General features: G+C 46.2%; 2 protein-coding genes across 7 annotated transcripts; both read right to left on the bottom strand.

Moving 5' to 3' along the window:
- On the bottom strand, nucleotides 1-17,835 carry ADIPOR1 (adiponectin receptor 1). 5 transcript variants are annotated; one of them, XM_055234116.2, is made up of 8 exons: nucleotides 17,601-17,835; nucleotides 10,382-10,616; nucleotides 8,077-8,193; nucleotides 5,911-6,082; nucleotides 4,140-4,326; nucleotides 2,926-3,113; nucleotides 1,194-1,387; nucleotides 1-870 (listed from the first exon to the last, which is right to left on the bottom strand). In XM_055234116.2, the coding sequence occupies exons 2-8, from the start codon at nucleotides 10,520-10,522 to the stop codon at nucleotides 742-744; spliced, it is 1,128 nt and encodes a 375-aa protein (XP_055090091.1). In that variant the 5' UTR covers nucleotides 10,523-10,616; nucleotides 17,601-17,835; the 3' UTR covers nucleotides 1-741. The 5 variants fall into 5 exon arrangements, with proteins under 5 accessions (XP_055090091.1, XP_063469350.1, XP_063469351.1 ...); XM_063613280.1 differs by having other exon boundaries at nucleotides 17,323-17,765; XM_063613281.1 differs by lacking the exon at nucleotides 17,601-17,835 and adding an exon at nucleotides 13,654-13,724.
- Nucleotides 17,836-21,599: 3,764 nt separating this feature from the next.
- Nucleotides 21,600-27,271, bottom strand: CYB5R1 (cytochrome b5 reductase 1). 2 transcript variants are annotated; one of them, XM_055234398.1, is made up of 9 exons: nucleotides 27,188-27,271; nucleotides 26,746-26,895; nucleotides 26,525-26,597; nucleotides 25,881-25,987; nucleotides 25,378-25,507; nucleotides 24,615-24,698; nucleotides 23,659-23,744; nucleotides 22,785-22,884; nucleotides 21,600-22,418 (listed from the first exon to the last, which is right to left on the bottom strand). In XM_055234398.1, exons 1-9 carry the CDS (start codon nucleotides 27,200-27,202, stop codon nucleotides 22,246-22,248), a joined length of 918 nt encoding a protein of 305 aa, XP_055090373.1. In that variant the 5' UTR covers nucleotides 27,203-27,271; the 3' UTR covers nucleotides 21,600-22,245. The 2 variants fall into 2 exon arrangements, with proteins under 2 accessions (XP_055090373.1, XP_063469354.1); XM_063613284.1 differs by lacking the exon at nucleotides 26,525-26,597 and having other exon boundaries at nucleotides 25,881-26,006.
- Between the last annotated feature and the right edge of the window lie 432 nt (nucleotides 27,272-27,703).

Genomic DNA, 27,703 nt, shown 5'->3' with positions numbered 1-27,703 from the left:
TTTGAATGCCAAGTGTCTTCTGTACTTTCTTTTATTAACATCATAGTCTTTGCATCAAGATACATAGCAATGATAGCAGGTTTCTTTTTAAAGCTTAGTATTAAATATTAAATATCTTTCCCCATTTAAATTTTACATTACTCTGCCAAGAAAAAAAAAAAATTAAAACTCAAGTTACTTGAAGCCTGGACACACTTCCATGATTAGCTGGGCTAGGTAAAAGTTGGTGGCTTTATTCTTCCTGCTCTATAAGCAGATCCAGGCCCTAGAAAGATGGGACCAGGGTATATAATTGTTTTTGAAAAGTGTGCTACAAAAATGGATGGCCTGTTATAAGCCAGGATACAAAGTTAAGGATGGGGGTAAGGGAGGGACATTTTCTTCCAGAAAAAAAGACAGAATTTCTGAAGAGTCCCAGTCCATAATTTTCCCAAAATGGTTGGAGGAGAGGGTAAAATCTCAACATGAGTTTCAAAGTACTGTCTCTGTGAGGGGCCAGTAGATGCCTTGCTGAGGAGGGGATGGCTAAGTTTGACCATGCCCCATCCCCAGCTAGGAGAATGGAAATGGAAAGTTTATTGCCCAGTGGGTGTGAAAGTGGGCTGAAGCTTGGTTGGTACTGAATTCTCTAGGAGGTTTCTTCTAGAAACAGACAACTCAGACTCTTCCTCTCACTTCAGCAAAGAAGTTATTTTTAAAAGCACTTGGGAAGTTCCTCCCCCACCCCGCAGGTGGGAAGGCTCAGAGAAGGGTGTCATCAGTACAGCCGCCTTCTAGGCCGTAACGGAATTCCTGAAGGTTGGAGACCCCATAGAAGTGGACAAAGGCTGCTGCCACCACCAGGACATGGAAAATCTGATGAGACTGGAACTGTAGGAATAAAACGAGAAGAGCCTTTAGGATAATGCAAGAAGGAATAAGAAACAAGTAGGAGAAAGCATTTGCTTCTTCTAGTTTCTCCTTAATTAAACAAATTTGTTAATATCATAAAAGTGGTATATTTAGAAAGTTTTAAAAACACAGTCCTTGTCAGAGATACACCAAAATGTTAATATTGATGATTTTCCTTCAATGTACATATATGTACCTCCAAACACTGTATGATTCCAGTCTCTTACCACCTTTTCCTCAGACCTTTAACTTTGGGCTGTTCACTCACCATCACAGGCCTTGCTGGAAGATTCATTTCTTACCCATATGTCAAATTTTCCAGGAAAGAAGCGCTCAGGAATTCGAGCAGCATAAAGACCAGCTCCAGTGATGTACATCACAGCCATGAGGAAGAACCAGCCCATCTGGCCCACTGTGGTAGCCTTGACAAAGCCCTCAGCGATAGTAAAGTGCATGGTGGGCACGACGCCACTCAAGCCAAGTCCCAGGAACACACCTGAACAGAACAGACATAAGACTGTCAAACAAGGAAACAGCCACCGCATGGAAAGCACTGCTGTCTTACTCTGGAATTTCAATGTTTATGATAATTAGCTATTTTTGGATGAATAGTACATGTCTAGGAAACTTCACTACAAGATGGATAACACTCAGCAGATATTTCTTCTATGTCCTGAATGGGAAGAAGCTGTGTAAGTGCTTACTACCTTTTAAGGAGCACCAAGAACAAAGATCTCATATTCTTCATTATCTGTTAAGGAATTTAGGTAAAAATGGTATGTCAAGACTCTCTGATGGCTAACTTGGGTACAGAACTTAGATGGCAAGGCTTCAGTTGCCTCCCATGTCAGAGAAGCATAGGATAGGCTTCTTGTTAAGATCATAAAAGTCTTACATAACCAGAACTCTAACCTCCTGAGTAGACAGATATACCTAGATTAGCAGTTATCCTGTAGCTGCTGGGACACACAAATAAGGCAAGAGCAAGGGAAGAATGGGTACGTGTCTCAACACCATTACACTACACATAACTGAAGGGCAGGGACCACCTCTCCATCTTTGTAAATGCCTTTGTTTAAGCACAGTGCATGGCACGTGGCTGGTGCTTGATAAATATGTAATTATTATTATTTTTTTCTTTTCTTTCTTTCTTTCTTTTTTTTGAGATAAGAGTCTTGCTTTATTGCCCAAGCTGGAGTGCAGTGGCACAATCTTGGCTCACTACAACCTCTGCCCCCCACCAGGTTCAAGTGATTCTCCCGCCTCAGCCTCTTGAGTAGCCGGAATTACAGGCAGCTGCCACAACGCCGACTAATTTTTATATTTTAAATAAAAACAGGGTTTTACCATGTCGGCCAGGCTGGTCTCAAACTCCTGACTTCAAGTGATCTGCCTGCCTCGGCCCCCCAGAGTGCTGGGATTACAGGCGTGAGCCACTGCTCCTGGATAATATTTAATTATTTTAACTGAAGGTTAAAACATAGCAGATATTAATTGTAAAGGGACTAAAGACTAGTGGCAATTGGTGGTGTTGCTGCAAGTAATAAAAGCTTAAAATAAGAGTCCAGATGAGATGAGACAACACAAAGAGGTTTATGCTTGTAGCTAGTACTTTGTTACCTGTTTATGCTCAAGGTATTTTCATTCAACAAACCAGGTATTCCATTCCCTTAGTAAAATGTCTGAGTGTTTTAATTTTAATCCCTTGGTCTGAGCTTGGGACTCGGGCCACTAAAATTACTGTGCTTGCTACATTTTTAAACTGACACAAACCAAGAATAAGAGTAGCTATATCTGTGCTTGCAGTTAATTGACCAGCTGGGTAATGATCTGTCCTATTAGCATTCTACTGAAATAGTATGACACTTGGGGGAGAACTGAGCTTTGAAATCGATGCTGTTTTGAAAGTTCTGAAACACACATCAGGGTTTGGGTGGGGTTCTCAAGCTGCAAACCTTAAGGCTCAAATAGCTTTGAGCCTATCAGGCCTAAGGTCTAAATACCTCTGAGGTTTATGTACATCTTCTGACCTACCTGCTCTTGTCTGCCGGTGCTTAGGAGTGGCAAACCGGTCCCACTGCGCCACAATGATGGCAGAAATGCCCAGGACACAGACGATGGAGAGGTAGATGAGCCGTGGCTGTGGGGAGCAGTAGAAGGAATAATAGAGCCAGGGGACAAAGCTCCCCATAATTAGAAGAGCAATCCCTGAATAGTCCAGTCTAAAAAGAACCACAAAAATGAAACAAATCAGTGGGGGAAATGAATTTGTATGGCTCATTTAACTAGCTCTTTCTGTTCTCCACCTGCTCCCAGATTTAACCATCCCCTCACTTCCCATACAATCTATCCTGTATTCTGGATTAAAATTCCACAAGGTCACTTCTATTTTACGATGGAAAAGTCTCTAAGAATCCCCATTCAAAGAACTCTATCCCTTTCCCTTACTAGTGAACAGCCGTATCTCCCATAGTAGACACTTGAATTTAGAAATTCCATCACAATCCAGCTGGTTCCCAGCATCACACTAGGAAGGGCTTTGAAAATTCTCCTATTCTGATAGAATGAGTTCTAAAAACAAAATTCTTAAATTGGGAATAGTATTAAGGGATACTCTAGCTTTTTCTATCTTAGTTGACTTTTTAAATGAGGAAAATGTACCCTTCTTACTGGTGTTGTTAGGAAAAACAAAATAATACACCACTGTAACCACCAAAACCAACAATAACAACACAAACAAGCAAACAAATAGAACCCCAGGCTCACAGCTGGGGAAAAGAGAAAGCACACGATGGTGGACATCTGGAGCTTCCAGCAATGCATGGGCAGCAAAGATAAGCTTTACTTGACTGCTGGGTAGGAGCACCAGCAGAATGAAACATAGACTATTTACCACATCCTACTTTGGCTTGGGCTAATAGTAAGTTACGCTAGGAATGGGTACAAGGTCTTGGAAAGCAGCCAGTGCACTGGCACTCTAAGCCTCAGAAAAGATAGTACTTTTCAGGTAGAAAATATATTCCACAATTGGTCTCTCCATCTGTTGAGGAGGATGCAGTAAGTCTGTTCATGAAGCGTTTAAGAAAAAAGCTTCATCACCCCACTATCCCCACAGAACAGAGAGCCTTTCCTCTGGCATATCAAGAAACCTTTAGGAGTGATATGAACTCCTATCGCCCAGTAAGCACTGGGATCTCAAGATGTGACAACAGTGCACAGTCTTTTCCTATGGTGTTCTTTCAACTCACTTGGAAAAAGTCCGAGAGACTTTCTCTGAATGACAATAGACGGTGTGAAAGAGCCAGGAGAAGCTGAGGCAGAGCACTGCACCCAAAAAGAACATCCCAAAAACCACCTTCTCCTGTAGAGGGGCCATGAAGTACATATTTGGTCTGAGCATGGTCAAGATTCCCAAAAAGAGAAACAGCACGAAACCTGCAGGAGGGTAAAATAAAAAAACCTGTAAGGAAAAAGGGAAAGTGTACACTTTGATGGTTGATGTTTTTGAATCAGTGAGCTATGGGCAACATCACTAATCATCAGGGAAATAGAAATTAAAAGCACAATGAGATACCACCTTACTCCTGCAAGAAAGGCCATTATTAAAAAATCAAAAAACAACAGATGTTGGCATGGATGTGGTGAAAGGGGAATGCTTATACACTCCTTGTGGGAATGTAAATTATAAATTCGTATAACCTCTGTGGAAAAGGGTATAGAGATTCCTTAAAGAACTAAAAGTAGAGCTACTATTTGATCCACCAATCCCACTACTAGGTATCTACTCAAAGGAAAAGCAGTCATACAAAAAAGACACATGTACATGTATGTTTATTGTGGCACAATTCATAACTCTAAAGATACGGAACCAACCTAAGTGTCCATTGACCAATGAGTGAATAAAGAAAATGTGGTGTACGTACACCATGGAATACTACTCAGCCATAAAAAGGAATGCAATAATGTCTTTTGCAGCAACCTAGATAAAGCTGAAGGCCACTATTCTAAGTGAAGTAACTTAGGAATGAAAAATCAAATACTGTATATGTTCTCACTTATAAGTGGCAGCTAAGCTATGAGTACGCAAAGGCATACAGAGTGATATAACGGACTACGGAGACTCAGAAGCAGGAGGGTGAGATAGGGGTGTGGGATAGAAAAACTACATATTGGGTACAATGTACACTATTAAGGTGATGGGTGCATTAAAATCTCAGAATTCGGCCAGGCGCGGTGGCTCAAGCCTGTAATCCCAGCACTTTGGGAGGCCGAGGCGGGCGGATCACGAGATCAGGAGATCGAGACCATCCTGCCTAACATGGTGAAACACTGTCTCTACTAAAAATACAAAAAATTAGCCGGGCGTGGTGGCGGGTGCCTGTAGTCCCAGCTACTCAGGAGGCCGAGGCAGGAGAATGGCGTGAACCCCGGAGGCAGAGCTTGCAGTGAGCCAAGATCGCGCCACTGCACTGCCGCCTGGGCAACAGAGCGAGACTCCATCTCGAAAAACAAAATAAAATAAAATAAAATCTCAGAATTCACCAGTATATAATTCATCCATGTAACCAAACCCCCCCACCCCTTTGTACCCCAAGAGCTATTGAAATAAAAAAAAGAATCAGAAAGCTATGAGGTTTAGCTGTGTACTTGCAGTCAAATGTTTCAAAGAAAGTGGCACCGGTCACAGAAACCCAAACAAAAAGACCATTTTTTGAAATATTGGCATTTTACTTTTACAGTCGGAAATTATGAAGTACGAGGAATCGTCTCCACCTAGAACAGTTCTGCCAGGGATCACAAAAGAATATCTAGTCCCAATTTCTTTGGTTTCTAGGCCTTTTACTCTCAGTCTTGAAGATCAGTGATCAAGGGTCAACCAAAGTCATTAGCTTAAAGTCATTAGTAGTTTAAAGGTAGAATCCCAGCTGTCAATCAATCTGAGCAACTTTGTTGGGCTCTATAATCCCTTTGCAGTTAGGGAGACAACAAATTCGACCTTTCCCCATCCAAATCACTCACCAAGCAGATGGGTCCAGATGTTGCCAGTTTCTGTATGGATGCGGAAGATGCTCTTGAAGCAAGCCCGAAAGGAGGGCATGGGTGGTCTATGACCATGTAGCAGGTAGTCATTGTCCTTTAGCCAGTCAGGGAGCACATCATATGGGATGACCCTCCAACGTCCCTCCCAGACCTAGAACATATACACTTTCTCTGGGTAGGGCACTAGATAGTACCTTCCCCAAGGACAAGCAGTGATGGAGAACCAGTCTAGGAAGACGTCAGTCAGGCTCTGAATGGTCCTAGGTAATAGTGGAGAACCAGCCTGGACTGGGAGATATCCAAGACATAGCACGAATGGGGCTAGCAGAGTCCTGACTCATATTTTGACCATTAAAAAAAAAAAAAAAAACAATCCTGGCTAGGTGTGGCGGCTCACGCCTGTAATCCTAGCACTTTGGGAGGCTGAGGTTGGTGGATCACCTGAGGTCAGGAGTTCAAGACTTGCCTGACTAACATGGTGAAACCCTGTCTCTACTAAAAATACAAAAAATTGGCTGGGCATGGTGGTGGGCACCTGTAATCCCAGCTACTCAGGAGGCTAAGGCAGGAGAATGGTTTGAACCTGGCAGGTGGGGGTTGCAGTGAGCTGAGATTGCACCACTGCACTCCAGCCTGGGCGACCGAGCAAGACTCTGTATTAAAAAAACAAAAACAAACAAACAAAAAATCTCTTTGTCTTTGTTTTATGTTAGTTTATCTGGAGAAGTTTTAGGTAAGTGTTTCTCAACCTTTTAAAAAAATATGGTCCAACCAGGCTGGGCGCAGTGGTTCACACCTGTAATCCCAGCACTTTGGGAGGCTGAGGCGGGTGAATCACCTAAGGTTGGGAATTTGAGACCAGCCTAACCAATATGGAGAATCCCCGTATCTACTAAAAATACAAAAATAAGCCAGGCATGGTGGCACATGCCTGTAATCCCAGCTACTCAGGAGACTGAGGCAGGAGAATTGCTTGAACCTGGGAGGTGGAGGTTGCAGTGAGCTGAGATCGTGCCATTGCACCTGGGAGACAAGAGCAAAACTCTGTCTCAAAAAAAAAAAAAAAAAAAAAAATATGGTACAACTTCCTTTAGGCTACTTGAGATTTCAAAATTGATATACTGAATAAAAACAAAAAAATTATAAACATTGTTTTAAAAAACATACAGATCCCTCCTTTGCCCCTCTCCAGGAGATTCTATCTCATGTCTCATCCCTCCCCCAATTAGATTCTAAGTTCTTACCACGTCTTTTTAGAGTAGGGGTTCTTAATCTAGGATCCATGCACTATGGACAGGATCCGGGGAATAGATGGAAAAAATTGTATTTCCATTTACCTCTAAGTAAATTGATCATTTTCCTCAATTATAAGCATAGGCAACAAACCACAGTATTAGTAGAACTTGTGGCTTTGTCACCAATAGAAATCAGATACTTTCACACATTAGTTCTGCAGGTATCTCAAAATACTGTTTCTATTCATCATTACTTAGAAATTACAAATTTTAATAAAATACATTAGTGCTCATCATTCATGTATATTTAATGTGCCAACAAAAGCACTCATATTACTGTCATATTGAAATATTTTGATGACTTCCAAAGGTGCCCCTTGCATAGAAAAGAACCCATTTTAAGAATATATTTTGAACGGCCGGGCGCGGTGGCTCACGCTTGTAATCCCAGCACTTTGGGAGGCCGAGGCGGGCGGATCACGAGGTCAGGAGATCGAGACCACGGTGAAACCCTGTCTCTACTAAAAACACAAAAAATTACCCGGGCATGGTGGCGGGCGCCTGTAGTCCCAGCTACTTGGAGAGGCTGAGGCAGGAGAATGGCGTGAACCTGGGAGGTGGAGCTTGCAGTGAGCCGAGATTGCACCACTGCACTCCAGCCTGGGCGACAGAGCGAGACTCTGTCTCAAAAAAAAAAAAAAAAAAAGAATATATTTTGAACAATGCCTCACAGAGTAGCAGTAAAAATTTAGCCAGTCTTCACATTGATTTACCTCATCTTGACCAAAAAACAAATCCACTCCTTCCCAGGAGTAAAAGCTCTTCAACCCAGTGCAAGCTTGCTGGCTGCAGACATCCCAGACAGGCCTGCTGCCCTTCCCCTTCCAGGACAGAAGCTCATAGGCCATACCTTGTACACAAACTCCTCCATCTTCTCCATGGCGTGGTGGGCTTGCAGGGGAAGTGTCAGTACCCGCACCTCCTCCTCTTCTTCTTGGGGCACTGGGCATGTTTGCTCTTCCTCAGCCTATGGGGGAAAAAACCCACAACAATCCAAGGAGTCATCTCATAAATTGTACTATTCCAGAGCAGAGAGACCCAGAAAAACCCAAACCTAACGCCGTCTGCCCAGCCTCTTTCCTACAGAGGGTCTTGTGGTCTCTTCTCCAAAAGCATACATACTGAGTTTACAACACTAGTTATAAATTTATTAATACTTCGTAAATGCTGGAGTGAACACTATGCAGTGCGTAAAAGAAGGACTGTCACAGAGACTAGTATTGGGGGAATACACCAGCTCTAGGTACTGAATGACATCCTTTTCTTTAGGATAGTGGTTCTTCACTTTCTCAGTTTTCCAAAGAGTTCTCTTTTCTAGGCCATTACATTTTCTTTCTTTCTTTTCTTTTCTTTTTTTTTTTTTTTTTTTTGAGATGGAATATCCCTCTGTCGCCCAGGCTAGAGTACAGTGGTGCGATCTCTGTTCACTGCAACCTCCGCCTCCCCGGTTCAAGCAATTCTCATGCCTCGGCCTCCAAGTAGCTGGGATTACAGGCGCCCACCACCATGCCTGACTAATTTTTGTATTTTTAGTAGAGATGGGGTTTCACCATATTGGCCAGGCTGGTCTCGAACTCCTGACCTCACGTGATCCTCCTGCCTCAGCCTCCCAAAGTGCTGGGATTACAGGCTGAGCCACCACGCCCAGCCTACATTTTCAAAACAATGAAAAAGACACAGAGTCTCAGAGAGTTCCATAACATTAATTCTGTTCAGAGTTCCCTGTTCACTGACCCTAGGGATGCTGTCATGATTGAAACTTTGTATCTACAGCAGCTCCCAGAGTACCAGGGCCTCAGAACTGGTTCCATGGAAAACAGCAGTACTGACTCCAGGGCCTAAAAAGCGCACCCAGGAGAGCATTTGCCTGTGAAAGGGAGAGAACTCTCTCTCTCTTTCTATCCCCAGGCACCGAATCACGGCTATAGAAAGCCTGGCAGTTCAACTCCTTTTCTGGGCTATTTCTCTCCTGTTGTTGATGGTCACTAGTAAACACATGGTACATCTTAGATTTTGTGCTACAGCTTCCAGCTAGCCTACCCCAATGTCCATTCTCTCTCTTCCTAAGTAACAAAGCCCACGGTTTTGTTCAGGGTGGCAATGTTACTGCAATTTTACTCAGGCTGCACTTTCTAACCTCCACTGCAGCTGAATATAGTTATGTAAGTAAGTTCTGGCCGAAGTCTTATAGGTACTTCCTGATAGTTCCTTAATTTATTTTTGTTTTTCTGAGAGGGAGTTTCACTCTTGTTGCCCAGGCTGGAGTGCAATAGCACAATCTCGGCTCACTGCAACCTCTGCCTCCCAGGTTCAAGCGATTCTCCTGCCTCAGCCTCCCGAGTAGCTGGGATTACAGGCGACTGCCACCATACCCAGCTAATTTTTGTGTTTTTAGTAGAATTGGTCTCGAACTCCTGACCTCAGGTGATCCACCTGCCTCGGCCTCTCAAAGTGTTGGGATTACAGGTGTGAGCCACCGTGCCCGGTCCTGATAGTCCCTTTAAAGGAGAAAGAGTTGGCCAGGCGCAGTGGCTCACACCTGTATTCCCAACACTTTGGGAGGCCGAGGCAGGAGGATCACTTGAGCCTAGGAGTTTAAGATCAGCCTGGGCAACATGGCAAGATCTTATCTCAATAAAAATAAAAGGGAAAGAGAGGGCCTTTCTTCTTCTCGTTTCCCTTTCGTGGTGGGTAGAATGTGGGTCTGATGGGCACATATTAAGAGTGATGAGGGAGCAACACAAGTGCCTGACAGTGGTGGATCCTCCATATCAGCCCTGGATTGGTTACTTCTGAAATTCTTCTGCTTGAGAGACTTCTGTCCTGTCAAAACTGTAAGGATTTTTGTGTGTTATATGAAGTCAAACCTAATCCTAATTGACTGCTTCCTTCATTCATTCAGATATTTACTGATTATTTGACTGCAGGCCTTGTGCTAAGCACTAGTGTTACAAAGATGAGTGAATTTCCCAAAAGTTTACAATGGGGAAAGCAGACAACAAGATGTTTATAATAGTATCATAGGGACTTGGATAGAGACATTTCCAGGATGCAATGTTCCTCCTTTTGGACGGTGAGATCTTAAAAAAGAGAAACTGACAGAGTTCTAAGGAGAGAAACTGAACAAGGGGATGACTCCTGGGAAGATGACTTACTTTGGGTGGGTTGGCGATTACCCGTTTGCCCTTCTCTTCTAGCAGAGGTCCCAGTTCAGCCAGTTCCACCGTGTCAGCTTCCCTGTTACTGGCAGGAGCCCCATTCCCCTGTGCCACCACAGATCCTTTGTGGGAAGACATCTGGCTGGTACCTCAATACCCTGCAGCTTCAGCTTGGGGAAAGGTTGGGGTCTCTCAGCCCCAGGGGGCAGAGATCTCCCTCTGATGGTAGACACTAAAAGCAAACACAAACATGAAGGATTGACAATTTATTCCTCTTACAGTTTCACTTCTATACTCTAATATTGAATAAGAAGCTAATCAACCCATATCCTGTCTCCAATTCTAAAGGCCAGTTAATTGCTTAAATGAAGCCTATTCCTGTCCTCCCTCTTTAATGCCAACCTTTACCTAGAACCTCACTAATCTTATAGTTAAGGCTGAAAATGTAACACCTAGTTGCTTGCTTTCAAATGATCTATGGTTACTGCACCAAACTGTCACCACAGAAAAACAGCTACCCACCCTCAACTCCCTCCCACAGGTATGGAACCATTTAGTGAGAAGAGTCTCACCCACCACTCCCAAAGCTCACCCTGCCTAAGAAAGGCCTAGCTCTGAGACTGAGGAACAAAAATATAAAGCCAACATCTGGTTGCAATTACTACAAGATCATCCAGGCTTAGAAATGAATTAAATGCCAACTGAACTCAGTTGGACCTTATCTACAAATGCTCTGATGTGTCATACATACCAAAGGAACTTGGTTGTGGGACAGATGACTAGCGGTTAATTTCTCTACGAAGTCTACTAATTCTATTATAGGATTATAGCCTGAGTTCAACCCTGGGATAACAAGCTTTCATCACAATCTGTCCTGCAAGCAAGCAAGAACTTACCTGGAAGCAGGAAGATGAAGACAAGGAGGCAGCCCCAGTTTACCCTTTGCCACACACATACCTAATAACCAGCTCCATAAGAACTTGTTTCAACCACCACAACCCATAATCTAAGCCCCGCTCAAATGAGTATTTCAAAAACTAGAGACAGGCACACACAAAATCAGAAAAACCCAGAATTTCATTTTCTAGGAAAAATCTCAAGACACTTTAGGTTTTCCTGGGTTGGATTTTCACAGTAGTCTTTAATCAGGTCTCAGGGAAATGCAAATAAAAAAAGAGGGAAAGAGGGAGAATGTTTCCAAAGATTTCCACTATGCTGTAAATTATTAGTTCTTTCCCCACCCCTACCCCATACAAAGGACTTTATTAGTTATAGCAATAGCAGTAGCCAGAATATTAGCATTTTCTTGCATTGGTTACCCAAGCCCCACCCAAACCCAAATAACCACATTGCAATGCAGGGAGGGCCAGGTAACACCTGGGCATGGAGTGGTTTACATTCCAGGAGAGGAAACTTAAGCTTAGGGAGCCCCAATCTTTTATATTGGGCAGTAAACATAACTTTGCTCCAGAGGGAGACACTGTATCATCCATGGCTATTCACTATATACAAATATCTTTGCTATCTTGTGTTAGTTCTTTTTTATCTACGAGTAATCACAATTCCTTCTCAGAGATTATAAATCTCTTTCTCTGACTCCCCAACTCTCTGTCTCTCCCCCTCCTTCCCTCCTGGAGCTGGGACATCATTCTTTTCCTGCCCTTGGACATCAGAAACTCCAGGTTCTCCTGCCTTGGGATTCTGGGATGTGCACCAATAGCTCCTTGGGTTCTCAGGCCTTCAGCCTTAAACTGAACCAGTTACGGACTTCCTTGGTTGTCTAGCTTGCAGATGGCATATTGTGGGACTTAGCCTCCATAATCTCATGAGCCAATTCCCAGAAAAAATCCCACCTCTATCCATATGTATGTATCCTATTGGTGCTTTCTGGAGAACACTTACTAACACATCAGGTAAGGGCAATCCTCAAGCTTCTAAACAGTCATGAGTCATGCTATGCTCAACCCACAAGCACAGTTGAAAGCAACCGGCAATCTAGTCCAAGAGAGACAAAAACAATAACTTGCTATACAGCAGACCTTTATATGGTGTCAACACATAGACAGTTCCTCTTCCTTTAAATGTGCAAGACTCTGACGAGATGCCAGCACACAGTCATAGTGAACAATTGAGCTCAAAGAGAAGAGGAAGCTGGAGGCCTATGAAAACCTCGAGGATGGGCAACCCGTGTGAGAGGGACACTAGGAAATCTTTCTCAATAGGCTGACCTCAAAACATATTTCCTCAAAGTGAAGTACTACTGAATCAGCAGCTTTACTAAAAAATACTTTATATCGCAAGCAAAAAAAAAAAAAAAAAAACTTTATATCGCAAGCAAAAAACATTAATAGTTTTGGGCATCTTAGATAAATCTGAAAAGAGGGGCACACTTAGCTTGGGATACTGTTGGCAGTAATTTAGATCAGGCTACCAGGGCAGAAACAAAACAAAACAAAACAAAATTCTGGTTCTGAGATGCAATACGTGGATCATAAAATAATAAATATACTTTATTTTGGTTAGAACCCATTTCAAAATGAATGAATGAATGGGGCAGATTCCAGCTTGCCAGCATATGACTTAGCTTCTAGCCACTTAGATAAGGGCTTATGCGCATTTTCTTGTGCTTGTAGTGGCTTCTCAACCCTTTCCCCTGAGTAAGTCAACACATTCATTGAATATTTAGCAAGTGTATTTAGGACTAGCACCCTAAGGCATTCTAAGATACTGTGCAAAATACAAGTTGAACAAGTTATAGCATTGTTTTCAAAGAGCCAGATAACATAGGTAGTTTGTAATATGCACAAAAATAAGTGATACAATTTGATTGCTCCTAGAGGGCAGTGGAGGGAGAGAACCCCTCAACTAGAATGGTCACACACTAAATTTAGTAACTTTGAGTGCTATGTAACTATTTTACTAGAGGCAATGAGAATAATATAGAGAAAATTTAAGTTGGGCAATTAGGGTCCAAAGATCATATGAGGAATCCAGATTGGCATTCTTACTAATTTCATCACTTGATCTGAAAAGTTTTTATGCCCTCAAGTCTTCTGGCTATCATCAAAGTCTTTTCCCTTTTCAGTCCAAATCATTTACTATTAGTTCTTCTGATTCCCTCTAGCTTCTCTATCACTAGCTCCTATACCACCTCTCCACATCTTCTAGACCCAGAGTCACCAAAACCTGAGATCCCCAGTTAACTCACAAACCAGCCATCAACTACAACTCATCATACAAAATATATCATCATGCATTAAAGTACATACAATGGAGGTAAATGGAGATCATGTCATCATAGTGAGCAAAGTCCATTGTCCAGTTTGGTCTTCTAAACTGTAGTAACACAGAGACAGGAAAGGGAGAGATAGGGATGGGATGTCTGGCAAGAAAGAAGAGCAAATAATACTAGGATCTGAAAATACCACTTCTATGGGGTGGATCACTCACAAACAATGGAGAATTACAAGTGTGTTTTAGTCTATGATGTAAAATCAGAACAAACCCCTAAGGTGTTAAAGAGCCAATCTCCTGCCAGCTTTCTATGTCCTTATGTATTTTAGAGGAAATGCCTTTCCCCTCAAGCTTGCCACACCCAATATTGCAAATTATATTTGAGCCAAACTCGACTGAGGGCATTTTTGATGGGATTTCTTCAACTTAAGCTAATAAACCTTTACCACTAAGCTTTCCAACTGCATAAACCTAGGATATTAGAGAGAAAAGCTGTGGAGCAGGGAGGTGTTTGTACTCCTATAAATAAGATAATCCTGTGCCAAACTTGGGGAAAAGATTGATTTTTAATCACCAGCCAGTTAGCTGGAGAGTTATTTCACTTATAGTTTTTGGAGACATTTATATTGTGAACCAATTCCCAAGTTTTCTAGGCTACAGCACACCTTTCCTGGAGGCAAAGACATAAAGTTTCTAAGAGTTTAGTTCCCGGGCCTTTAGAGAGTCTATGGGTAGCCTCTATCCATGCCTAGCTTGATTCTTGTTCTAAAGCAAGACCAGTCTAGCAGTATAGATAAGAACACAGCCATCTTTCCCCCTATCTACTGTCTGTTAGGGAGGATAGTTTCACAGCTTTGTTGGAGAAATATCAGTCAAAGCAAAGGTACATGTTTGAAATCACCAAACTACAGTAAACAGGGCCTCAGCTCTTCTACTTGATGCCAAGTGTCCCAAAGTCTGAAGTGGAAAAACAATCTGACTTCCTTTGTAGCTCTTCCCCAACAGAAGAAGTCTTTTTTTTTTTTTTTTTTTTTTTTTTTTTTTAAAGAAAGGGTCTTGCTCTGTCATCCAGGCTGGAGTGCAGTGGTGTGATCTTAGCTCACTGTAGCCTCAACCTGCCGGACTCAGCGATCCTCCCACCTTAGCTTCCCAAGTCTTAGTAACTGGGACTACAGGCATGTGCCACCATGCCCAGCTAATTTTGTTTATTTTTTGTAGAGACGAGGTCTCACTATGTTGCCCAGCACTGGCATCCCAAAGTGCTGGGATTACAGGTATGAGCCACTGTGCCTGGCTGAAGAGGTGTTTTTGAACCCTAACAGACAGGCAAACTTTGCTAATGTCATGACAAAAACAAGTGAACAGTATACAGGCATATGAAAGATTTTAATGCCAGCCCATTTTTTCTTTTTGGAGTCAGGGTCTTGCTCCCAAGTTCAGCCAGTTCCAGGCCCGGGCTGGAGTGCATGGCACCATCATAGCTCACTGCAGCCTAGTACTCCTGGACTCAAGCAATTCTCCTACATCAGCCTCCCAAAGTGCTGGGATTACAGGTGTGAGCCACCGTGCCCAGCCAATGCTAGCCCCCACTTTTATTTTTGGAGACAAGAGCCTCGCTCTATCCCCAAGGCTGGAGTGCACTGGCATGATCTGCTCACTGCAACTCTGCCTCCCAGGTTCAAGCGATTCTCATGCCTCAGCCTCCCAAGTAGCTGGGATTACAGGCACCTGCCACCATATCTGGATATTTTTGTATTTTTAGTAGAGGCGGGGTTTTGCCATGTTGACCAGGTTGGTCTTGAACTCCTGACCTCAGGTGATCCACTCGCCTCAGCCTCCCAAAGTGCTGGGATTACAGGCATGAGCCACCATGCCTGGCCTATGCCCCCAATATTTCTGAGCAGGAAAAAGGGAATCAACTTTGAGCATGGTAAGAGGAACAAAGTCCAGGAGGTGACATTATGGACAAATGGACATAACATTGATGAGTACTGGTCCAAGAAAAAAACCTCACCATAATTCACAAAGCTTCTAGATATAAAGACGACTGCTTATCTTATCTGTGTGATAATAAGTAGATGGGACAGGATAATGTAGCAGGAGTGTTAAAGGGTTTCAGTTTGGCTTTGTATTAGAAGTCAAAGCAAATTTCCTATGGAAGTAGAGAACAAATATACTAGCCTAGAAAGAAGGGCAATTTCTAACCTTCATTAATCTGAGAATACCGATTGATTACTTACAATACACACAGTGTTGTGGCCACAGAGACAAGGCAAAGAGGAGTCAGAGGGGTGAAATGTTTGTTGGCCTCTAAATGGGGGAAATAACTTTCCTAATATCATTACTACAAGGCTTAGTGCCATTATGTGCAGGAGGAATTCAAAAGAAAAGCGCAACTTTAGTTGAAGGGATCAGAAAAGTTTTGTGGAAGATTTTATGAAAGGAGATTGATAGGTAGAGATGGAAACAGGGCATTCCAGGAGGGTATATGGTGTGAACATGCCATGAAAGAACACAGTCCCCAGGGCAGTAAACAATTCATTTTTCCATAGAGTCCTGGAAAGGTAAAATGAGGCCAGATTGAAGAAACTGAAAATAGCCTAAAAGCCTACTTAAGGTGGTGTACTTTATATATCAGCAATGGGAATCAGTGGATTAATGTTGCTTCCTGTTACTTTTCTGAGATTCTCTCCTACCTGCAGGCAAAGTCTTGACCATTGAGAATAGAAAGCTTTCAGATTCTACTCTACAATTAGGTATAGTTTTGTGGAGGTCTACCCTAATATGGGCCTTCACAGGTAACATCAGTTTTTATGACTGATTTCCCAAGTGCAAATCACAATATGGGTACATAAAAGTTACTCCTGGAGTAAATACATTTAGTGGCTGCAAGCCGGTACCCTGACATTGCAATCTGTTTAGCACCACCCTAAATTCCTGGCAGTATACAGATACTATACAACCTCAGGAACCGAAGTTGCACCATCGTACCCTACCCAACTACTAGGAAAAGAGAAAAGCAGTGAACCGACCCCACTATTACTTCATTTCAGAAAAGAACCAGCCATTACAATCTTCATTTGTTTTGTAGATGGCAGCCTATGTATTCTCCGCTGTATTTTCTAGCTCGTCTTCTAAATCACTTGAGAGAAGTACTATGGTTAATCTAGTAAAGTACCATGGCCTCCTAGTGCTCCTTTGACATCTGAAACGGTGTAAACTGAAATTGGCCTTGTCAGTTTCCCATTCTCCCACAGAGCACCAGCAGCTGAGGGAAAAAAAACACTTATCTATTTTCTTAAAAATCGAAGGCTTGAAGACCAAAATTATCAAACAGAAGATAGTATACATCAATCCTAGATACCTAAGGTAATGAAATTTCATTTTCCCCCAAAGTAGCCCCGCATTTCAGCCTTCAGGATTACCTTAACCCTGCAGAGCGATCACCAACCTCCCTTCCCATCCCATCAAAGTGAGGGCAGTGTCACGACTTGACCTGCCAAAGATTGTTGGTGGAGAAACCTAAAGGCTTCCTGGCAACCCAATGCGGCTGTTCCCCGCTGAGAGGCGGTTCGCGACCTAGGCCCGCAGCCCTCCCTCCCCACGCGTGGCGGCCTCGGGGCCAAGCTTAGCTCTGGCTCTCTGGTCTCGATCTGGGGAACCCATGCATCTCCATCCCGTGGGGCTAAAGGCGCAGTACTCACAGGACTGCCGGGAGTCTGGGGACAGCCGGGGACGAGCGCCCACCGCACCTAGGCCGCCTCGGAGGCGGCGCGCAGTGGGAGGGGCCGGAAATGTTTACAACCTCGACCGGCTGGACGCCGGGAGGCCGGGCGGCTCCATGGCTGGGGCCCGGGCCCCTTGGCACATCGAAGCGGGTTCCCCCAAACGGCTGTCTCCTCCGCAGGCCTGGGTCGGGGCCCCCTGGGTCCCCGCGCTCCCGCCGAGTCCCCGCCCACCGCGCAATCCCGAGGAGACTTACAGCCTGGCGGGCGGGCTCTGCTGGGGGCCGCGGTCCCCAGCGCTACATCCCGCGGCGCTGGAGGCGGCCTGCGGCCAAGCGGCCCCGATCTTCAGCGCCCTCCCCGCGCCGGAAGGGGCGCGCGACCTCCCGCGTCACCTCCGCAGCCGCGTCACCTCCTCGCGGGCTCTGCCTGGCCCCTCCAATCCCAGGCCTTCTCGCGGAGTCCCAATCACAGGCCCGCGCCCGCCGGCCACACCTCCCGCCCCGGGCCCCGCCCTTCTGCCCCGCCTTCCCTGCCGCCTGCCCACCTCCCCGCCGCGGCCAGGTAACCTCCACCCGCCTCGGGCTTGCGGTCGCTCGTCCGATTCCACACTCCACCTCGTTATCGCAGCCTGAAATGCGTGATGGAGAAGGAATTTCAGAGAATGAGACCGAACGTCGGGAAAGAAGGCTGAATTTTCTACCATACACCTTATCTCATCTCCTCTGTCCCCAAGGCTAGTCGTTTCATCTCTGAAACACTTCTTAATCTCTTCTTCAACTGCATGGTCCTTCCCTCCCTTCCACAAACTATTTACTGAGCCTCTACCATGTGCCAGGCCCTGGGCTAGACCTCAGTCTGCCTCCTGTTATTTTCTTGTCAGAGAGCAGAATTGTTTCTAACTACTCTTGCTGGTGAACCCGTGCCCCAGCTCCTGCTCCCACAGGCACCTAGAGTGCAGATCGGGGAGATGACATAGGGTAGTGCAGCCCTTGTCTGAACCACACAACACAGAAGGGGATTTCAGGGTCTGGCCATTTTCTCATTTCTCCCAAGAATGAAATAGTATTATTTTATTCCCACTTTTCAGATGAGGTAACTGTCATTTGGAGGGGTTCGGTAATGTGCTCAAGGTCACAGACTGGCCAGGGACAGAAGCTTGGCTCTCTGTGGCTCTAGAGCCCAAGCTCTCGAGTCTCAGGTACAGCAATACACAGTTGCTGAAAAGCAGAAAAGCAATGTCAATCTTCCTCTTGTGAGCAAACCTTTAACTCACAGGATTATCATAAGGATTAAATTATGTGATGTAGATAGAGTACTTGGCACAGTACCTCGATATGGCTGTTAACGCCAAAAAATTTTTAATTTTTCTTTTTTAGGGATAGGTTCTCACTGTCACCTAGGCTGGAGTGCAGTGGTGCAATCATATCATAGCTCACTGTGCAACTAGTGCCATTCTAGAGGCAGAGAAAGTGACTTATTGTAATCTGATATAGGTGCCTCAGGGATGTGGGGTTAATTCTCTTGGTCCGGGTTAAAAGCATGGGCTCTGGAGTCAGATAGAGCCAAGCTTCTGTCCCAGGCCAGTCTATGATCTTGAGCACATTACTGAACCCCTCCAAATGATAATTACCTCATCTGAAAAGTGGGAATAAAATAATACCATTTCATTGGGTCTTTGTCAGGATCGAGTGAGACAATTCATGCAGGCTCTTATTATGAGGCCTGGCCGATGGTAAGTGCTTTATAAATGTTAGCTATTACTGTGTTGCCATTTGTATAAAACCCTCAGAAACTTTCCACTGTCCACAGGATTGAGTCCGGGTTTCTTCAGCATAGTGTTTCAAGGCCCTTTGCGAGCTGGCTCTAACCTCTAAGGCCTCATCGTTCTCCATTTTCCCTCTGGCGTGTTGGGCCTTGGTGAACTAGTTCTCTGAAGTGAACTTCTCTTTCATTCTTCCAGGCTGTTGCACATGCTGATCCTTCTGTTGGACTGCCCTTCTCATTGTCTGCTGCAAGATGCCAGCAGTTTACAATGCCCACTTCTAGGTTTGACTTTGGCCTCAGACAATCCTAAATTCACATTTAGTCTCTGCCAGCCACTGACCAGCTGTATGACCTTTGGTAAATTATTAATCTTCAGCTCACATGATTATCATAAGGATTAAATTATGTGATGTAGATCGAGTACTTAGCACAGTACCTGGTACATGGCTGTTAACTCGAAACTATTTTTGTTTGTATTTTTAGGGACAGGCTCTCACTCTGTCACCTAGGCTGGAGTACAGTGGTGTGATCATAAGATCATAGCTCACTGCAGCCTCGAACTCCTGGGCTTCACGGGATCTTCTCACCTCAGCCTCCCAAGTAGCTGGGCTACAGATTCGTGCCACCATGCCCAGCTAATTTTTTATTTTTGTGGAGATAGGGTCTCACTATGTTGCCCAGGCTGTCAAAAATGTTACCTCTCTTTCCCCACTTCCTCCGTTTCTGAATCTTTCTCAACCTCTTCCCAGCTGCACTTTGTATGTACCTCTGCTATGGTATTAGTCACACCGTGTTATAATTATTTGTCACTTGTCGGCTGGGCGCAGTGGCTCACGCCTGTAATCCCAACACTTTGGGAGGCTGAGGGGCGGATCACGAGGTCAGGAGATCGAGACCATCCTGGCTAACACGGTGAAACCCCATCTCTACTAAAAATACAAAAAGTTAGCCGGGCATGGTGGCAGTCGCCTGTAGTCCCAGCTACTTGGGAGGCTGAGGCAGCAGAATGGTGTGAACCCAGGAGGCAGAGCTTGCAGTGAGCCGAGATTGCGCCACTGCACTCCAGCCTGGGTGATGGAGCAAGACTCCGTCTCAAAAAAAAAAAAAAAATTATTTGTCACTTGTCTGTCTTAGACTGTGAGTTCTTTGGGGGTCTAAGACCAGTGTTGGTCACACTTGTATCCTCAGGGCCTCGCACAGTGCTTGGCACATGCCAGATCCTTAATAAACATTTGTATGTTGAGTGGATGAGGCAAAAACCCATGCAAGACAAGGAATGGTGATCTTCCACGCAGGAAATTCTCTTTACAAGACTGCTTCACTGTCTGAGCCCAACATTCCTAAGCAAGATTTTCCTTCCTGGAGGTGAGGTGGCTGAGACTGTGTTACAGAGCCTAGTGCCATACACATATTAGCTGATCAAGAAATGTTGGATGGAACACCACCAACAGAATTTACTGAAGGTTCTGCCCTAGGGAGGAGTGAATTCTGAGGGTCCCACAAACCTTTTTCCCAGAAGCCCCAGAAACAGCAATAGACAGTTGCTGAAAAGCAGAAAAGCAATGTCAACCTTCATTCTGAGTCCACCACATTGTTTTGTTGCAATGAGAGTAACAAGGAAGAATCTGGAGAGGCTGCCCTAGTCCTACCCTGGGAAAGGGAGTAGATTGGGTCATGCTCCATAGCAGAGGAGAAGGGCACTCAGGACAGATGAGCCTGAGGGAGGCCAACTCTATCCGGGCATCAACAATTCTGGCCAGGGCTGGTGATGTCAGGTTACTTTTTAAGGAAGAAGGCTTCCCTTCCAAACAGAAAGACAACACTTTGATTTGTGTGCCAGGTTCCCTGAAGGATAAATATGGTGAAGGATAGACCAAGAGAAGAAAGAAGGGGAAGAGTGGCATATCAAGGGAACACAGTGAGGGGCAGCTGGGCTCAAAAATGTCCCCTCTAGGCCGGGCGCGGTGGCTCACGCTTGTAATCCCAGCACTTTGGGAGGCCGAGGCGGGTGGATCACGAGGTCAGGAGATCGAGACCACGGTGAAACCCCGTCTCTACTAAAAATACAAAAAATTAGCCGGGCGTGGTGGCGGGCGCCTGTAGTCCCAGCTACTCGGAGAGGCTGAGGCAGGAGAATGGCGTGAACCCGGGAGGCGGAGCTTGCAGTGAGCCGAGATTGCGCCACTGCACTCCAGCCTGGGCGACAGAGCAAGACTCCGTCTCAAAAAAAAAAAAAAAAAAAAAAAAAATGTCCCCTCTAATGTGTGTTCTCCTTCCCCCACCTTGAGAGCCTCCAGGGAGAAGCAGAGCTCTGGCTCTGCTGAGACAGCTGCTGAGACGATCACTGAGTCTGCTGGCAGCTCACATTTCAGCACATGGTACAAATTCTCAAAGGTTCTTTGGAACGCCTGGGAGAGTTCTATGGTGGCAAATCCTTCCTCCCTAGGTCCTCGGGGATTTGGAAACAAGGACCCCAGACACAACAACCCTTTCAATATCACACGGGGGCCTCAGCCCCATTTATTTGCACAGCCAGGGGTTCCTGCCACAAACAGCAGTTTTCGATTATCAGTAGCTGTTTCCCTCTAGCCTGGGCAGGGGCTGAGAGAGACACACACAGAAATATATTTCAGACTCCTTTGAGATCTGAAGAAACCATTTCCTCCTTTCTTGCCATCTCCATAAGACCACCTCTGGAAGTATGCTCAACTTATACTCACAGGCGCAGATGTACTCATAGGTTAAACAGTGAAGGTTAAGTAAAACCCATTGCACAGACTGTTCCTTTCATCACAGACACAAAGAAGGTGAGAGTAAGATGCTATCAAGGAACTAGCCAATCTTGGACCAAGCGTACATGCTCCCTTCTTTCTTACTCCATGGAAGAGACTGCTCCATGGGCTTCTGCTGGACCTGTTGCCACAGGGAGATTTAGGAGGCCTTCCAAGGAGTGACTCAGCCTTGGCCCTCTTCCATGGCTACAGGAATATTGTTCCTGCAGGTACTATCCAGATTTCAGCTCTAGATATAACTGAAAAAAGCTGAAACTCTCAGGAAAGGAATCTAAGGCTTATAGTACTTGAGTACTGATGGGGAACAATTGCAGCAAACAGCACCAGGGAAGCTGGAGGATGCTCAGTAGGTGAATCGCATCTTTTGCGAGTAGCCCAGTTTGTCCAAGTTGGGATGGCAGGCCAGCTGCACCATTGGGGGTGGCCCACAAAGCAGTACCAGCACATCATCCCCTGGAGCAGGCAGGTGTTCCCGGATCATGTCGGCAGTCACAAAGCCCTTGCTGTAGGCCCAATCTGAAGTATGGGGAGAAGAAAGTACTTAATACTCCAGATACATGCTGGCAAGGGGGTGTGGTGCTATGAGACTGGGGAGGGTCCTGAAAGGCTCTGGAGAAAGTGTCAAGTGGTAGCAGCAGCTGGGAATGGGTATACTCAGCCTGCCTCAAGCTGAGCCTTAGCAGCACAGCCATCCCTGTCACCCACCTGGTAAACAGGAACCCAAAGGAAAGGGACCAGGAGATCACTGTGTCTGTGCACTCAGACTTCCGAGTTGGCAGTGTGAGGCAAGGTTGATTTCAACGAAGCCAGAACTCACAAAGGGGCAAGGCTTTGATTTGGATGATGAGGGGATAGTGGGATGTCCAGAAATGGGAAGGATACCTTTTGGGGGATGATCCAGAGTGAACCAGAGCTTAAAGCGATTGGGATAGCGGGCCTGCAGTTCCTCCAAGTCCTCCCGCAAGATGATATCCTTTTCTGTCTGAAATGCAAAGGGGAAGCAAAGTCTTTAGGAGTCTTCTCAGGCCCACATAAAAAGTTTTCTGCTATACAACTTTCCAACTAAGAAAAAGAATGTTAAGGGAAAGCAAAAGTTCTAGGAAATAAGACTTGTAGTGCTTTTAGGGAGTTAGGATGAGGAGAAGAGGGGAACAGCCTTTATCTACACATTATGAGGAACAAAGATGAATATTTAACCAAGAAGATCTAAGTTTCTGTGCTCCAGACTAGATGCCATAAAAGTTTTCTTCTTTCAGGCCGGGCACGGTGGCTCACGCTTGTAATCCCAGCACTTTGGGAGGCCGAGGCGGGCGGATCACGAGGTCAGGAGATCAAGACCACGGTGAAACCCCGTCTACTAAAAATATAAAAAATTAGCCGGGCGTGGTGGTGGGCGCCTGTAGTCCCAGCTACTCGGAGAGGCTGAGGCAGGAGAATGGCGTGAACCCGGGAGGCGGAGCTTGCAGTGAGCCGAGATTGCGCCACTGCACTCCAGCCTGGGTGACAGAGCGAGACTCTGTCTCAAAAAAAAAAAAAAAAAAAAGTTTTCTTCTTTCCTTGGGGGCCAGGGAAGGAATTTGATTCACTGCTCTGTCCTTTCTCCTCCTTATTGAAAGAGGACCCTGTGCCTTACAGAGGGGACCTCGGGCAGAGGCTAAAACAGGGCACTGGGCCAGTTCTGCCCATCCATACCACGTCTCTCAGCCCTACCCACACAACAACTTTGAAATCTTAGGGTGGAGGAAAACAAACCAACCTGGTTGGCAAAAAGCAGAAAGCACTGGGTTGGATCTTCAGGGACTTTCAGGATGGCCCGGATCAGCTGTAGCATTGGGGTGATTCCTGCATGAAGATACCCCACAGTGAAATGTACTGGCCACACTCTCTGCCCTGTCCTGGCTCCTTAGCTGACCAGCCCTTTCATCTTCATTCTGCTCATTCACCACTCCACTCCATTTTCCTTTAGGATTCTCATCCTCTAAACTCTTCCTGCATATTCTCCAACATCTGTATTTCCGGGCACCCTTCAAATTCATGTAAGTTCATATTGTAGAAATCTTCCTTAGGAACTAATCTAAGACTCTTCTGAAAGTCCTTTGGAGGCTAGGACTCCAATGTCACAGATGACTACAAGTACCTCCGGATTCAATGATGAGGGTTCTAGAACACTGTATTTGCAGAGGTTAAGTGCATGTGCTTAGGCATTAGGCAGAGCCAAATACTAATTTTGCTCCAGACCATTACCAGTGAAATAATCCTGTGGAAATCATTTAGCCTCTCTGGACCTCCATTGTCTCTCTGTAAAAGGAAAAGGCTAGTACCTACTTCATAGATACCTATATATGTGTCTAATATATAGTAGTGTATTAGACTACACAGTGTCTAATACATAGTAGTGTCCAGTGTTAATTTTCTTTCTTCCTAGCTAGTCATTCCTAGCTGCTTCTCTCTTCTCTCACCTGAAAACTATTAGATCCATTCAATATGAGGAAAGCCCATTTAATTTGTTTCTCTAATTCCATCAGTTAAAATATTTTTTTGGTTTCTACCTGCTTATGATTTTGTTTTTCAGATACTAGGGAGTTCTAAGCATTGCTGGAAATCCCCTGATGAACAGCTTGGCTATGATTACCAATCTTCAGAGGGTCACCTAGGAATTTGCATGGCAACAGTCAACAATGGTGGGAGAGAAAGGCCCTCAGTGTAATGCACCTGTCCCGCCGGCAATCATTCCCAGTTTCTTCGCCACTCGGGGTTCTGGTGGAGATTTCTTGTTGGGCTGAATGTTAAAATGCCCTGAGAAGTGAGGTGAAGAGAGCAGTGGAAAAATAAAGTCAATACAGCGAACTTAGAAAACAAATGCAGAGTTGAAAATATGCCCGAGGCCAGTTGAGCAGCTGCTATGACATCTGATCCTGGAGCTTTGGTGGAAGCTTGAGGTGAGCCAGCCCTGACAATAATATACTTGAGGGACAATGGGGCCAGGGCTATCTGTGAGTCAGTTCAGGGCCACACAGCGTATCAGCTGCTTCTGGCAAAGTGTCACTCCCTGGTGAAGGAGACAGGCACGGAGCCAGGTGTGAATCTATTTTCCCAAGTGGCACACAGCAACTCCAGGGACTTGCTAATGCACCCAGCTGTTCCCATGGGAAGGGCTGCAAGCTATCTCTGGCTTGCTCCACAGCTCACCCAGGGGGGCAAATTTTTGAAGGAGGGGAAGAGGGGCACATGTTTGCTTTAGTAATCTCCACAGCTGCCATGGCTAGGGAATTCAAGTGGAGGAGGAACTGCTTTCTGTGGCAAATGGGGCTGAGAAACACACCTTTCTATTGTATCAGTACTATGTTTAGAAGGAAGGGCGGCCCTGGCCCTTACACACGTGCATACACATGTGTACACACAGCCATACTGTGCCAAGAGGACTATGGGAACTGATAAAGTGGGAGACAGGCTCAAGGAGAAGACAGGTCATTACCTTTTCCAGTGTAAGTGAGCAACCCGCTTGGCCCCCGAAACTCCACCACATCCCCAACCTTCAGGCTATCCAGGTACTGAGACATCTTCCCTCCCTCTGGAAATTTGGGGTGCACACCCTTCAGGTAGACCTTATAAGACAGAGAGAAAAATACCTTATTTGGAATGTCACTGGTTTCTGAGCCCCATGTTGACTAAACCTCCCTGAGGCTGGGGCAGGGATCAGATATGTGCTATCTTTTCCCCATCTACATACTTTTTTTTTTTTGAGTCAGAGTTTGGTCTTGCTGCCCAGGCTAGAGTGCAGTGGTGCAATCTCAGCTCACTGCAACCTCTGCTTCCTGGGTGCAAGTAAGTCTCCTGCCTCAGTCTCCTGAGTAGCTCGTACTTTCTTCATATCCACAGAGTACATACCATTTCTTGCTATCAGGCAAATCTTAGAAATTTCTACAAATCCCAGAAAGAATGGGTAAGCAGCCCCTGGGTCCCTTCCTAGCCCCTTACCTTGATGACAAGATCCACGTAGCCTTGATCCTCATCACTGGTGACAGGAGTGTATGGCCTGATGACCAGGCTGCCATCAATTCGGGTGGAGAGGTAGATATGTTTGCCTGGGGACCATGCAGAGAGCTACATAATAAGGGTTGTCTGTGATGTGCTGCATCCCTCAAAATACTCAAAGAGATTTGAGAGAACAAGATGTCTTGCTTCCTGCTGTGGTCCCAAGGAGCTACCAGGCAGGGAAGATTTGCCCCGTTGAGCCCTCAGTTGGATCTCTTGTAAACGCCCAGTTGAGGAAACGCTTATTTCCAGCGTTTCCTGCCAGTTACTGCCAGGACCTTGACAGATGAGTCAAAAGGGTCTGGGCAATGGGAAAAAGTTAGTAGTGCTTGCTCAGAGGGAGTAATTAGCAAATCCTGCAGGGAAGAGGCAAGACTGTTGAGTGTTAAAGCTGGATGGGGGTCATGGAAGCCACACCCTAGAGGGGCCCAGTGGCATCTCACAGCTTGGAGGATGCAGAGCCAAGTGGGGGAAGGGGAATGGTGTGTGGAGCAAACCAGTTGAAGCAGCATGCTTCATGAGACCCCAGGAGGGGAGTCACCTTCTGAGGATACCAGGGAAAGGAGCCCATTCCACACTTTCCTTACCCACAGGCAGCCCCAGAGTGTGGTGGGCGGTGGGCAGGGCAAAGCGGAACCTCTTGGTGTTGTGGCTCACAGTCTGGAGGGTGGAGGACACAAGTGTTTCACCAAGCGCGCCTGGTGCTGCCACGTCCCTTGGGCATCCCATCCACCATGGGTGCTGTACCCTCCATGCCAGGAACACTCTGGTCCCCTCCTTCACCCTGGCCCTTTCTTCCCCAACTTACCGTCTTGTCTAGCAGTCGTAGCAGGTACTTTTCACTGGGGTCCAGGAGAGTGACCTGAGGCCGGCGGGACCTCCGAACCAAGTAAGAGCCCACAGCCAGGCCGAGCAGAGTGACCAGCCCCACCCCCAGGGAGGCCAGCAGGACGGGGCTCTGTGGGTAGAGGAGGCAGCGTGACCGCCAGGCTGGGTAAGAGCCCGGGGCTTGGGTGGTGATCGTCCCAGGGGTGGCGATCCCGAGCTCCAGCGCGGAGGCATGCCAAGGGCAGAGGGGTAACCTGGCGGGGTCCCGAGCCCGGATGTGCGGGATCGGGACCCCAGCATCCACGTTGGGCCCAGAGCCCTGCGGGGCGGGGTCGGCAGCGACAGCCCCTGGTCCGGAGCTGAGTGGTCAGAACCAGATGGGGAGGGGTCCCCCAGTGGAGGATACTGAACGAGGGTCTTACCGGCTGGATCCCCATGACGGAGCGCCTTTGCCTCCACCGCCTGACAAGCCGACAGATCCCACAATGCGCCGCGGGGCGGGTCGGAGGGCGGGGCAGGCCAGAGGCGGGGCCTGGCAGGAGGCGGGACCTCGCGGTTGGGGGGGCAGGAGGCGGGGCCTGGCGGGGGGGGTGTCTGTCGGGGGCGGGGCCTAGCAGGAGGCGTCGGCGGCAGGGCCTTTTGGAGGCGGGGCCCGGCAGAGGCGGGGCTGGGCCCCTCTGCGCGCCACCCCTTTCCTTTCGCTGCTCGGTGGCTCAGGGTCTCTGGTGCTTATTCAAGATTTTTTTTTTTTTTTTTTTTTTTTGAGTGGGAGCCTCGCTCTGTCGCCCAGGCTGGAGTGCAGTGGCGCGATCTCGGTTACTGCAACCTCCGCCTCCCGGGTTCAAGTGGTTCTTCTGCCCCCGCCCCCCGAGTATCTGGGACTACTGGCGTGCGCCACCACGCCCGGCTAATTTTTTTTTTTTGTATTTTTAGTACAG

Source organism: Symphalangus syndactylus, chromosome 19, assembly GCF_028878055.3.
Source record: "Symphalangus syndactylus isolate Jambi chromosome 19, NHGRI_mSymSyn1-v2.1_pri, whole genome shotgun sequence".
Classification (NCBI taxonomy): domain Eukaryota; kingdom Metazoa; phylum Chordata; class Mammalia; order Primates; family Hylobatidae; genus Symphalangus; species Symphalangus syndactylus.
The sequence above is the reverse complement of the archived record's forward strand: the minus strand, read 5'-3'. Positions and strand labels throughout refer to the sequence as shown.

Excerpts from the sequence above, each read along its gene's own strand:
- ADIPOR1 (XM_055234116.2), bottom strand. The coding sequence starts at position 10,522 with ATGTCTTCCCACAAAGGATCTGTGGTGGCACAGGGGAATGGGGCTCCT. Across the intron at positions 6,083-8,076 it reads TGGAGGAGTTTGTGTACAAG|GTCTGGGAGGGACGTTGGAG; the intron begins GTATGGCCTATG and ends TATATGTTCTAG. Across the intron at positions 3,114-4,139 it reads GTCTCTCGGACTTTTTCCAA|ACTGGACTATTCAGGGATTG; the intron begins GTGAGTTGAAAG and ends GGTTCTTTTTAG.
- CYB5R1 (XM_055234398.1), bottom strand. Across the intron at positions 26,598-26,745 it reads TACGACTGCTAGACAAGACG|ACTGTGAGCCACAACACCAA; the intron begins GTAAGTTGGGGA and ends TCCACCCTCCAG. Across the intron at positions 24,699-25,377 it reads GCTCACTTACACTGGAAAAG|GGCATTTTAACATTCAGCCC; the intron begins GTAATGACCTGT and ends CTCACTTCTCAG.